Here is a 13,134-nt window from a genome sequence, read left to right on the forward strand (position 1 = left end):
CAGCTGAACATTAGTGGACCCACTTTGTAAAATATTTGACTTTGGGGAATATCTTGAGGTTGGCCGGAGTCTATCCAGACATTCCTTGAAGGGTCCCTTGTGCTTCAACAGGGCTGATGCTGGTCTTAGCCCTGGAGCCAGTCCAGGAAATCCTTAAATTTCCCTGCAGTGTTATAATCCTTCCAATAGAAATTATCATTTTGTGTTTGCCTCCTACAATCACTTTGAAATGCTTATGTTCTTCATGTTCTTTCTCTTGCTAATTTGTAGGTTGGGCAGATGCAGATTCTGAGACAGCAGATTGCCAATGAATTAAATTATTCTTGTCGGTTTGACTCCAAACATCTGGCAGCTGCTCTGGAGAATCTCAATAAGTAAGTACTAGTGTTTGAAATGGTCATGTGTGGGCCTGGATTGTTATCATAAATGGCACCCCAGTTTCTTTAATACCTACTCTTTTAAGTTCTTCTTGAGTAAGAAGTCTTTCTGAATTCATAGGCTTCCTTCCCAAGAATTACCAAATCGGTCTTTAAAAGACTCCTTCCTCAGTATTGTCCCTTGGTGCCTCTCTCTCTCTCCCTCCCTCCACTCCGCGCTGCTAATGTATTCATTTATTCAGCCAATGTATATTGATCACTTAATACACACCAGACACCGTGCAGAGAGTTGCACTGACTGAGAGAGCAATTATTACCCATTTCCGTAGGACAGAGTCACTAGCCATCCAGAGGGCAGTTAGAGGTGTGTTAATTACCTGGAGTGGCTGTGGGCACGCAGCCTGTGCCTCACCAGCAATTGCTCTCATTTCAAGCCTTCTCCGTAAACAGTCTGTGCTGCTCAGCACAGGACAAAGTCAGTGTAAGCAAGTCAGTGCTTTTGACAAACTAGGTATTGAAAACAGTAAGTCAATTCATAAAAATCTGAATGGTGAAAGCACTTGATTTAACTCCAAAAGATAAAGTAATTCTGGATCAGATTTTCCACTTAAAGCCAATCACAATTATAGAAATTGAAAATTAGAAGGATCAAGCCCTCATTTTACAGATGAGGAAAATAAGGCCCTGAAAGATTCTTTCATAGCCTGTGGTAACTGCTGTCTGAATTCAGTTACTCTCTAATGCTTATCACTCTTGTTTTTTCTCCTTCATTTAGGGCTCTCCTAGCAGACATCGAAGCCCACTATCAGGACCCTTCACTGCCTTACCCCAAAGAAGATAACACACTCTTATATGAGATCACAGCCTATCTGGAGGCAGCTGGCATTCACAACCCACTGAATAAGGTTCATAATTAAAATACATAATGGTGTGGTGGGGAACCGTGTGGCACAGAAGGTGATTTGGCCCAGGTACAGATCCCTGGGCTGAGACACTGGGAGAACCTGGGTCCCAGTCCCGGTCCCAGAGGCTCCATTCTCCCAAGTCCCCCCCTTTGCTGAGTTCCAGTTTCCCTGGTTGGAATATGAGGGTGATCTTACCTTCCCTGTGTGATTCAGAGCTGGGGGAATCAAGTGATACAATGTTCAAGCTCCCTAAAAAGGAAAAGGCACTGTATCTGTAAGAAATTAGTTTTAGGTTTGCCTGGCATTTGGTGTTTAAACTGCAACTGAATGGTGGCCAGGATCCTTCTTGCCCAAAAATGCTTCCATTGGTGGCTGACAGCAGTCATAATCATAATCTGGGGCTAAATACTCTTTTCTGCAATTCTGATCTCCACAAACCTCTGAGAACAGAAAGGTTTTTCACAAGTTGGTGTCAGGTCTCATTTGGTGGCAAACCTTGTCATGACATAAGACTCTTTATACTTCTGTGAATATTCGTATTTTGATGCAGCAGTACTGGTGACTTTGATTATAGGGTGAGACCCTGGGCCCTGTTTGCCTTTTCACGCTCGAGGAAAAGTGAAGTTCTGAAATCTCTGCGATCCCCTGGGTTTTGGGTGAAGGATTATGAGCCTGTGTAGCAGCTGATGTTACTCTGAGGGCTTATCACATGCCAAGCACTGTGCTAGCCCTGACCGTGGGTGAGTCCACCTGAGCTCACAGCAGCCGCGTCAGAGGTGCCACTGTCGGGTTGGCCCAGAGGCTGGGAGGCTGGCGACTCCCCCGGGCTCCCCAGTAGCAAGCCTTGGAGCCCTGCCATCACACTGGACCTGAACCGGTGTCCACACCGGAATGCCCCCCTGCCTCCCAGGGAATTGGGGCTGGCTGGGTAGACCCTGACTGCCTCAGGAGCCGGGCAGGAAGCTGCTCTGTGACGTTGCCCAGGGGACAGCAAACGGTGCACGAGACGTCACCTGCTTTTCATGATGAACTCCTCACTACTCTGTGGACCTCTGCTCCTCCTTTCTGCCTCTGCCCTCCCCCCACTTTGCGTTGACTGTGGCATCTGGCTTTCCCCTGCTTGCTCATCACCCTTTGTCCCCATCCCATTGTTAGTAGTGACATTAAGAGGATTCAGAGGGAAAGTAACTGCTAATCTCTAAGCAAAGTTGTTCCCTTCCCAGAAGGGTTCATTATTTTAAAGGTATTTATGTTTGGGAGGTCAGTGACATTATACAAAACTCAGAAGTCAGTAAGTTAATGGAACCATTCTAGTCTTAGGTAGTCTGAAGAGTAAACTGAAATAAAATGGAAGCTTTCCATTTGAAAATGTTCTGCAGTATTGTGAAATAACTTTTCTTACCTTTCTCTTTCTAGATATACATAACAACAAAGCGCTTACCCTATTTCCCAGTTGTCAACTTTCTGTTTTTGATCTCCCAGTTGCCAAAACTTCAGTACAACAAAAACCTAGGTACTGTATGACTTTTATTCTTTGCTGTATTGAATTTATTGAATTTATTCTATCCAATAAGTAATAATAGGTTGATATCTAACCAAACAACTCTTTGTATAGAGTGCTATTCACATATGAGATCTTTGTATAGAATGCTATTCACATACGCATTTAGTTAAATGCATGTTTATAAAATCCATGTCTTTGGGCCTCTGAAACATGTATCCCTTCATGAAATGTGGATAGTGGATTTAATAGCAACAAAGTATAATCCACCTTTAATTTCCAACAGATTAATTATCCAACATGTAAAATGTGTGGGAACTTTGCTTCTCTCCTTTCTTTAATGTGTGAACAGCTGATTTTATATAAAAGAAACTTCTTTTGGTTAATATCTTATTCACTTAACAAGTGTCATGTGCCTATGGTGAATATGGAACTGTGGTGTGAAGAGTAACAATACAGTAACAATACAGGAGTGAACACTAAGACAGGAATATCTAGGACTTTAAGATATGTCTGATTACATGTGAAAATAATACAAACAGCAGATAACAAGACTTCCAGTATATTCTGTCCAGGAATATAACCCTAATTGTTTTGTCATTAATCAGTTTATCTTGAACTCTTTTATAATCACTTTTCTAATAGATTCCCAAGTACTTCCCCATCTCCAAACTTTGTATCTGAGTTTTTTAAAAATCCACTGTAGAGTTTAATTTACCTTAAAAGCATTATAGGAGCTTTCCTGTAAATGTAACCATGTTATTTTTTTTTAAGTATAGTTGACATAATATAATAGTTTCAGATGTACAACACAGTAATCCTAAATTTATTACATTACAAAATGCTCACCACTGTCAGGGTAGTTACGTAACACCCATCTGTCACCATATCAAGTCATTACAGTATTACTGATTAATTCCCCATGCTGTGCCTTCATCCCCGTGATTTACTTATTCTATAACTGGAAGTTTGTACCTTTTGATCCCTTCATCTTCACCCTCCTGGCAACCACCAGTTTGTCCTCTGCATTTATCTGGGTTTTTGTTTGTTAGTTTTGTTGTATCCATGTTATTTTTTTAATCAGCAATTTCAAAGTGTATTTCTTCCTCGAAGTATTTCCCTTGCTATTTCATAAACCTTTTTAGGATAAAGATGTAGAGTCTCTGTAAGGTTCTTACTCTCTCATATGAAAATGTTCCTTGAAAAAATAGCTCTAATAGCAACCTCTGTTGGTGTAACAGAATGCAAAGCCCAGGACTTGCTCTAGGAGGGAGGGAACAAATGTATGTTTGGATTCTGGATTCACCACTTAATCACCTATGTGACTTTGGCCAAGTTCCTGAACCTCTCAGGCTGGTCAGATTTTTTAAATGCCTGATACAGTACCTGGTACAGAGCAAGTGCTCAACTGATGCTAAGTCCTTTTCTGTATATTGGTCAAAATCAATGTAAAGAACCATCCCAAGGTGAATTTAAGGGTTCATCTCAAGATTCAGAGACCCATGCTCCCCCTCTGTGGTCCCTGTGTTATTACTACATAAGAATATATGATCCTTTATAATGATGGCTTGTCAGTGCATAAACATACCTTGTTTTCATTACAAGCTAGTCATTCACTGGTGTCATTCTTAGGAATATATCTTCTATTGTACATATGGTTAAGATCAGGGATGTCACAGGAAGCATGTCATTATTCCATGGAATTCCCAGATCTTTAAATAAAACAAAGCTTTTAAATGTCCTAGAAATGTATCTGTACCTGACTGTAGTTCTCTTCATGCATTAGTCTGCTGGGGTAACTTGAGAATCAAATTAACAGTAGAACTGAGGAGCAAACATCAGCATGTTTGTATACCCTGAAAACATCTATTTAACCTTGCAAGCATTGTTCTCAAGAATTGCATGCCTGCCTTGGTCTGTCTTAAGAAAGAATCTGTGATGCTGCATTCATAGAAGTTCTTGTTGTAAACATAACTGTTGCTCTCCACCTGGGAAGGATTATTCCTCAGTGTTCTGAGTACTGGCAATGCAGTGGGCATTAAATAATTCAGAAATTCCAAAGCCTGTGTTGGGTAAATCAGGATAACTTGTTTTGGCATCCTGATCTAAGTAGAGATCTCCCCAGTCATCACAAGAACCCAAATGTGGGATATGGGGGGGTCTGTCTGACCAGTTTAACTTTAGAATAAGCTGCCAGTCCTTTTTCCAAAGTCATTGTACCATATTACACACCCATCAGCATTTGTCAATGTCTGTCTTTTAATATTTAACCATTCTAATGGGTATACATGGCATCTCATAGTTAATTTGCCTTTCCTTGATGTTGAGTACTTTTTCATGTGCTTTTGGCCTTTATAACTTTCTTGGTTAAGTGTCTGTTCAAGTCTTTCACTTGTTTTAAAATTAGGTTGATTGCTTTTCTCTCACAGTGTCATAGGAGTTACATATTATAGATATAAATCCTTTCTTAGATTTATGTATTGTGTATTTTTTCTCAAGAACTGTGACTTACCTCTTCATTTTCTTACTGATGACTTTAATGAGCAAAAGTTTTTAATGCTGGTGATGTCCAATGTATCCATTTTTTCCTTTACAATTAGTCCTTTCTGTGTCCTAAGAAATCTTTGCTTACGCCAAGGTCCTGAAGATATTCTCCTAGGTTTTTTTCCAGAAGCTTTGTAGTTTTAGCTTTAACATTGAGATCTGTGGTCCATTTCATTACTTTTTATGTACAATGTGAAGTAGGAGTCAAGGCTTATGTTTTCTTCATGGGGATATCCAGTTTCAGTGACATTTGTTGAAAAGGTACCTTTCTCCATTACATTGTTTGGGTATTCGTGGAAAGTCAAGCAATCATCTGAGGGTGGGACTTTTTCTGGATTTTCTGTTCTGTTCCATTAATGTATTGATCTGTCTTTATGCCAATACTGGTTTGATTACTATAACTTTATAATAAGTCTTGGAATCAGACAATGTAAGTCTCCTAATTTTGTCCCTTTTCAATGCTGTGTTTCCCTCTGAAGACCCTAGATTCTGTCCCTTGCTCCTCATGCAGCCATCCAGGAAGAAGGTCTGCAGACGGGGCAGAAGGCCCCAGTGACACAGCCAGCGCTGGCATGCACTCACGTCCCCAATTTCCACTTGACCTCTGTAGATTCTTTTCTTGTTTAATGTTCAACTTGGGTTTAAAGATACCTTTCGTATTTTATCCAGCATTGTATTAAGAGAATAGTTCAGCATACATGATAAGCCATACTGCCATTAACAGAGGCTGGTTATGGTACTTTGTATTTTCTCATTTACATTTATTTATATCTTTAAAATTCCCTACAATAGCATGCATGAATTACATAATCTAAAAAAAAGTAATGATAATTATAAAAATTAGTAACCATTTTATTATGTTGAATCCTTCAGACTACTAGAAGCCTCCAATTCAAAATGTAGTCCGGTCAACATACCCTCCAAATAGTCATCCGCCAGCAATGCTGTGGGCCCCAGACATTGACATTCACAGACACTCACGCTGCGCGAACATTGCCGCAGGCGAGCGCTTCACCCGGTGCTGTCACCTGTGGTTCCTTGCAGGAATGGTCTGCCGGAAGCCTGCCGACCCCGTGGATTGGCCGCCGCTTGTCCTGGGACTGCTCACCCTGCTGAAGCAGTTTCATTCCCGGTACACAGAACAGTTCCTGGCGCTGACCGGCCAGTTTATCCGCTCCACAGTGGAGCAGTGTACAAGGTACAGACGGCCAACCAGCAGTAAATGGAAGTAATACTCTGAATGGGCTGTAAACCTTGCAAGCCAGCTTTCTCCTACCATCTTGCTAGTAGATGGGGTTGGCTGCTTACTCTGTAAGGCAAGTCAGGGCACATCTCCTTGTCTGGAGCAATTAAAGGTGTGCCATCCTTAGTCACCTGTGGGAGGAGCCTCCTAGAGTAAATTTCTGAGAAGAGTCCTGACCATGATTAGCGAGCTCCGCAGGGCAGAAGGCGCAGGCTTGTTCCTCTGCCGTCCTGGGTGCTGCGCTCAGACCTCTGAGCCCGCGGGCCCCGGCTGCGCCTGCCAAGGGAGGGCGCCGCGCGCTTCAGTGGGAGTCCGGGAGCGCGTCAGTGTCAGACTGGGCACAGCCCGAGTTCTGGTGTGTAATGTAACGAATCACACAGAGGTTTCCACATGATACAAAGCTTGTAAGCCTTTAATCTCCCCTCCTCCTCATCACGTGGCTTTTCTGAGACAGAAAAAAAAATTTATTTACATTAGGCGATGGGTCCTGAGCCTCTTTCTCTTTTACCTTGAAGGATCAGCCCAGCTAAGTAGATTTTCCTGTTGTGTTACATATTCAAAATCTGGAAGATTACCACTTGGTCATTTTTGTCAATATAAGTTAAAGACTAAGGTCCTTACAAAGCACTGCTCATCACACATGACTTCCGAGGCCATTGAATTGACATCCCACCACGGGCATGAGCAAGCTGTCAGATGACCCTGGCAGGTAGTCATCCAGTCTCTGCAGGGACGAGGCACTCTCTACCTCTCCAGACAACACGGAGCACTGGTAGAGTCGTTCTCATTGTTAGAAAGTTCCTGATTGCAGTGAATGGAAAATTCATCCCATCCCTGAAAATTTCACGCACGGGCCATCTTCCAGTCTTTGCAGTGAGACGGAATAAATGCAGCCTCCTTCCACAGCACCACTCGGCACTGTTCCAGTTTGTTGTAGTCTCTAGTGCTCTTTTTTGGATAAGCCCCTCCAGCTGTTCTGCCGTGCAGTGGCTCAGAAGCTGCTCCATATCGGGGACCTCTCCTGGGGGGTTCCAGTTTGTTACCAGCCATCTTAAAAGTGTTCTCCCAAACTTGTACCAAAATTCCAAATACGGCCCTCCCCTTAGAGTGGAGGAGTTCCTATCCTCCTAAGTTCTTGGTCCTAGGGAGCAAAGTACAGCTAAGACTGCAGTGCTGAGATCTGACATCCATTGTATAACAGTGGCTCTGAATGATTTTGTATCATCTTTAAGTCCTGACATCTCTCTCCCATGAGCCTCAGTCAGGCCAGTTCTTCCCCATCTTAATGAATGGATTAAACATCAAATAAAACAGTGGATTTTCTTTTTTTAGGACATATGGTCCAATTTGCTTCAAAGAGCAGATTTTCTTAACAATTGAAGAGCTCAGAAGGAAGGGGAAGTCTCAAAAATGAAATTGTAATAATCACAAAAAGGTCAGTTGCAGAGGAAAGCAGTAGGCACCTAAAAACCTGGTGCACCTGCTCGGGAACAGGGAGAGGAGACCAAGGACTCCAGTCCAGGCATATGAGGTGGTCAGAGAGCAGCTCCACACCCGGCCACCCCCAGCCAGTGCTCCCCATCTGTCAAGAGCCGGCAGGTCCTTCATCCTCTGTTTTTCCTTCTGCAAAGGATTTAGTGTGGCCTTAGTCCAGGATGTTAGCGGCAGCCCTGAGAGAGGCCGTCGGGGTATAAGAGTAGAGCAGCAGCTCAGGTTCTAATTCAGCTAAGTGAAGGGACATAAGGCACCTGAGAAGCATGGACACTGCCTCCTTCCCCTCATCCCACGAAGAGCAAATATAAATACAGCCGTGGTCACACACTGACAGATGGAGAGCAGTGGAAACTTTTCCAGGTGTTATCACTCATAAACCCTTTCAAAAGCAAGAAGTCACTAGAGAAAAAGATCAGTAATACAGTACCATCTTACAGTACCATTTGCTAACTAGAGAATGCTGATATGTATGTAAATTGGAAATAGTTTTAACAGTTAAACATTCCTTTTGATATAAAGAAAGAATGTAGACTCCATAAGACTATTGTGTACTTTGCTGCATTCCCAGTTCTAGAACAGTGCTTGGCAATACAGTTGTTATACAAATGAATACCTGAGTGGGATCCCATGTGGAAAATTGCTAGATGCTGGTTTTATTTGATACCCTTAAATATACGGTAATGTGCCAGGCACAATCTCAGATGCTAGACATAGAAAGATGCAGGTATGACCCAAGCCCTCAAAGAAACCAGCGTACAAGCAACTGAAAGTTTAAGAGGTGTGGAAGAAGATCCTGAGGCTAATGAGAACATGAGAAAAGGCCGTCTGCCCAGAGGTATCAGGGAGGACTTCACTAGGCTATGTGCTGAAGATGTGCCAGCAAGGTAATGACTTGCTATGAAGCAAGAAGTTGGTCTATAGGTTTGTTTCTTCTCTGACTTCATTTAGAAATCTGCTCTTGATTTAGTCTGTCAGCATGTTGACTGAGGGTCCGATATGTGCAAAGCAGTTCATTGATCCGGACTGTTCTTTGTTACAGCCAGAAGATACCCGAGATGCCTGCAGATGTTGTGGGTGCCCTTCTGTTCCTGGAGGATTATGTTCGGTACACAAAACTGCCCAGGAGGGTAAGCAGCAAATAAAGACAGTGTTGATGCCCTTTTTATAAGGCCCGTTGAACTTGCTAGGAGTGAAGTCCAGTAGCTCACTCACCTTGGCTGCCTCCGAGCCCCTTGCCGGTGCTCTGCCCCACAGCTCTAAAATTCCCCGTCCTCCCTGGTAAGTGCTTTGCAAGGAGACAGTTTAACACACCTTCCTTGCTCTTCTCCCTCTTTACCCCACCTTCCTCCTGTCAGCAGCTCACCCAGCTCAGGAGTTGGGATGGGCAATCCAGGAGAGACTTTCTTTAGTGGCAGGATAGAAAGGTAATTGTGTGGTTGTTTCCTTTCCCCAGTAATGGTTCTCAAGCAAGTCTGATTATTTTCACAGCATGGTGAAAATGATACCATCCATACTACTGTTCCCAAAAATGACAGACTGCTTTTTACCTTCTAAGATATTCTTCCCTTTTCCTTTCTCACTAGTGAGTCTGCTTTGGTAAGTTTTAGCTGAAAGTGGAAAGCTTGACACTAAAATATAAAAGACTTCCAATAGATGCTGAACAGTCATGCTGATTTTTTAAAAATTAGCTTAGGAATTGAACATCTTTGTTTATAACAAAAGCCAAAGATGATGTTTTAAAAATTAACTGCCATGTCATACTTAATAGTGAAATACTAGTGGCATCCTTATTCAACTCAGGACTGTAGTGATCATGCAGCAGTACTGATACTTCAGTGCTACTTTTGTTGCACAGGTTTGTTAAGGAGGGCAGTTGTGTATTTTCCTTGGTTCTTGTCCCCGCTGCAACAAAGAATTGAAGGGCAGAGACACAGTAGTGAACCAGAATAAAAGTTTTATTTAAAGTTATGCACTTAAAGAGAGAGAAAGTGCAGGCGACCTCAGAGAGGAGGGTCCCAGAAAGGTTGAAAAGTTTTATTTAGTTATTGGGAATTTGGTTTGGAGACACAGGGAAGTCCCAGTACAAGGTGAGGAAGGGATAGATTAAAGCGAGAGTGTCAGGGAATGACAGAACGGAGTGATTAAAGAAGTTCAGTAAACGGCTGCTCAGCATGGGACCCATCCCCTGCTAACTCCTTAAGCCAGTGCCAGCTGGCCTCCTGTGTCCACTTGGATCTGCAGAGTGTGGGACCTGAGCCCCTACCACCCCAGGATTTGGGGAGCTGCAGAGCACTGGATAGAGTGAGATTATATTCTGTGAACTTCCTTAAGGTAAAGAAAGGAGACTTTCAGGCAGGCTACTAAAAAACATGACGGTATAGCTGCAGTTTCATCCGGGTCACCCAGGCCATGGTAATTTGCAAGCCTGGATCTGAGCTCTCAGCAGCCCCTCTCTACTGACCTGAAATAGGACAGAGAGAGTAAAGATTTGAGCTTAAATCTAGAGTATTAGAATGAAATAGCAAAGTAACAGACACTACTGGAAAAGCACAGAGACAAAACATTCCAAGTTAAGCAGTGAGTTTATTTAAGGCAAAAAGATGCACACTTGGAGAAAGGGAAGTGTGGGCAACCTCAGAGAAGAGGCGTGCTAAAAGGTTTAAGTTTTATTTAAAGAAAGTGTGGGTGACCTCAAAAAGGAGGCCTGAAAGGTTGAGAAAAAGTGTGGGTGTCCTCAGGTGTGCTGAAAGGTTGGGGGTTCCCCCTTTTAAGGATTTTTCAGGAATGTGACAAAAAGCTACAAGGTGTAGACTTGTTAAGTGGTCTCAAGATATTTATCTTTGGTGAGAGACATTAAGTCTCTTCTCTTCCATTATCAGTTCTCTAGATAATTCTGCAAAATTAACACAAGAATTGTACTGATCCAGTTCTTCCCCAGGATAGCAGGTTCTCTCTGGGACCACATCATTCAAGACAGCCTGCCCTGCCTCCAACGTGGGCTGAGTTATTGTCTGTTTCCTAAAGAATAAGTTAAGAATCTTACTTCTTAACTTCATGGGTTTTAAAGTGCAATCTTAACTTTAAGATGGAATCTTCCCTGTTTTTACTATGCTGTTTATATCTGGGCTTGTTTGCTAAATTAATCATAATGCTTGTCTCCTGCCCAGGTCACAGATTACTTGATTAGGGGCCAGAGGAGTTAAAAAACAGCATATACGTTAGGTTAAAGAGTAAGCTAGGCCTTTTAGCAGACTAAAATAAATCTTACCATGGCATAATCCAATTGACACAATGAAGACATGGGCTGCGCTCAGATACTTTTCTTTATCTGGGGAATATTTGGACTTTCCAAGTTACTCCCCACCTTTGGAGCTTCAACTGATTAACTCATTAACTCTGTGAGTCTTTTCTGGCTCTCTAGTTTTAACTGGTTAACTCTTTGGGTCCCTTCTAGTGGGTTTTACTGGTCTTATTCTCCCTCCACCCCACTTACATCTATCTATTCTTCTACCTAACATGTTCAAAACAAATAAGAAATGAAAAATTATAAATGTATTTGAAAAGAAGACAAATTTGTATTCTTTATCAGTGATGTAATTGCCTACCTTGAGTGCCCAACTGAACCATGTGGAAAAGTGCTAACTTAAGAGTTCAGAAAATAAGCTGAGTACAGGATGTACTAAGTAAATCCACAAATAAGATCCTATTCACAGAATTAACAAGGAAATGATAATAATTAACAAGGATAATCTACAAGAAGTTATTTAAAGCAATTTGAAAAATTTTAGGAAAAAAACAAAACTTTTTAAGTCCATGTTTCTGAATGAGGAGTCAAATATTTGTTCTTCCTAGCTTATAGTTTTATTGTAATTATGATCAAAATCCCAGATTATAAAAATTTTTCATTAATAATTAATCATTAATAAAATGTTATTTTAAAATACAACATTTTTTAAAACTTCACAGAACTTAGGCTAAAGCAGAATTTTTAAAAAGAAGATATTAAAACTGTATCAAATATTAAAATACATTATAAAACTACAAAAAACAAAATAGTGTGGTACTGGTATGAAAGTCAATGGATGGGTTGAAACTAAAATATGTAGCCTAGAAACAATACCAGTACATAAAATAGTATATAAGGAAAAGTAGCATCTCAAATTAGGGGAGAAAGGGAATATTAGTCAATAGTGCCAGGACAGTTGGTTTAATATGTGGTTAAAAATAAGAGGCAAGTTTGTCTTTTTATATCTTCCATGTATCAAAATAAATTACAGATAGTGTAAAAAATGAAAAAAATTAGCAGAAATTTTAAGCAAATACTTATCAGCTCTCAGAATTTCCTATATATTTAACATCAAAAGCAGGAAGCATAAAGGAAAAGATTTAGAGATTTGATCTCTTATAAATGTCAAATGTAATGAAAGAATTCTGTCAAATGTCTCTTGATTTAATAAAATGGGGGAAAATTACAAAGGGAAAATAACAAAGCCATTTCCTTGATTTATAGGGTGTTCTTTTAGATCTATAAGGAAAAGATAAGCAATCCAACAGAGAGGAAAAAAATAGGCAAAGGCTATTAACAGGCAGTTATCAGGGAAAGAAATACAAATGGCTGGTAAATTTGTAAAGATGTTCAACCTTATTATATTCAAGGGTCACAATTCAAAATACCTGTGAAATTAGTTTCAACACATCAGATTGATAAAAACTATAATGCTGGGCCCCCAATGTTCAGAAGGGTTTAGAGAAATAGGACTTTTCAGTACTGTCAATGGGAATGTAAATTGCTTATCCTCTGAGGTGTGCAATTTGGCTTATCTATTTTTAAAAACTTTTGTAATACACTTTCCCAACCTCAGCAATTCCACTGCTAGGAATTTACCTGCCGGGTATAGGTGCAGAAGTTCAAGATATGTTTACAAGGATGTTCATAAGATTTAGCAGGACACAAGATAATGCGATCCTAATTTTGAGTGTGTGTGTGCATGCAAACATACGTGTATAAATTGAAGGAATTCAAAGCAAAGTAACTATCAATTTTAGATTCTCCAAGGGATTGAGATTAGA

The 13,134-nt window shown here is 41.0% G+C and overlaps 1 protein-coding gene across 1 annotated transcript in view; it reads left to right on the forward strand.

Moving 5' to 3' along the window:
- The window catches only part of WASHC5 (WASH complex subunit 5), a 51,242-nt gene that overhangs the window by 37,100 nt on the left and 1,008 nt on the right, over nucleotides 1-13,134 (forward strand). The window contains exons 23-27 of the mRNA XM_036883132.2: nucleotides 271-374; nucleotides 1,153-1,282; nucleotides 2,699-2,795; nucleotides 6,372-6,525; nucleotides 9,104-9,191. Coding sequence (XP_036739027.2) covers nucleotides 271-374; nucleotides 1,153-1,282; nucleotides 2,699-2,795; nucleotides 6,372-6,525; nucleotides 9,104-9,191 — 573 coding nt within the window. The remainder of the gene's footprint in view (nucleotides 1-270; nucleotides 375-1,152; nucleotides 1,283-2,698; nucleotides 2,796-6,371; nucleotides 6,526-9,103; nucleotides 9,192-13,134) is intronic.

Source organism: Manis pentadactyla, chromosome 3 (genome assembly GCF_030020395.1).
Source record: "Manis pentadactyla isolate mManPen7 chromosome 3, mManPen7.hap1, whole genome shotgun sequence".
In the NCBI taxonomy this organism is placed as follows: domain Eukaryota; kingdom Metazoa; phylum Chordata; class Mammalia; order Pholidota; family Manidae; genus Manis; species Manis pentadactyla.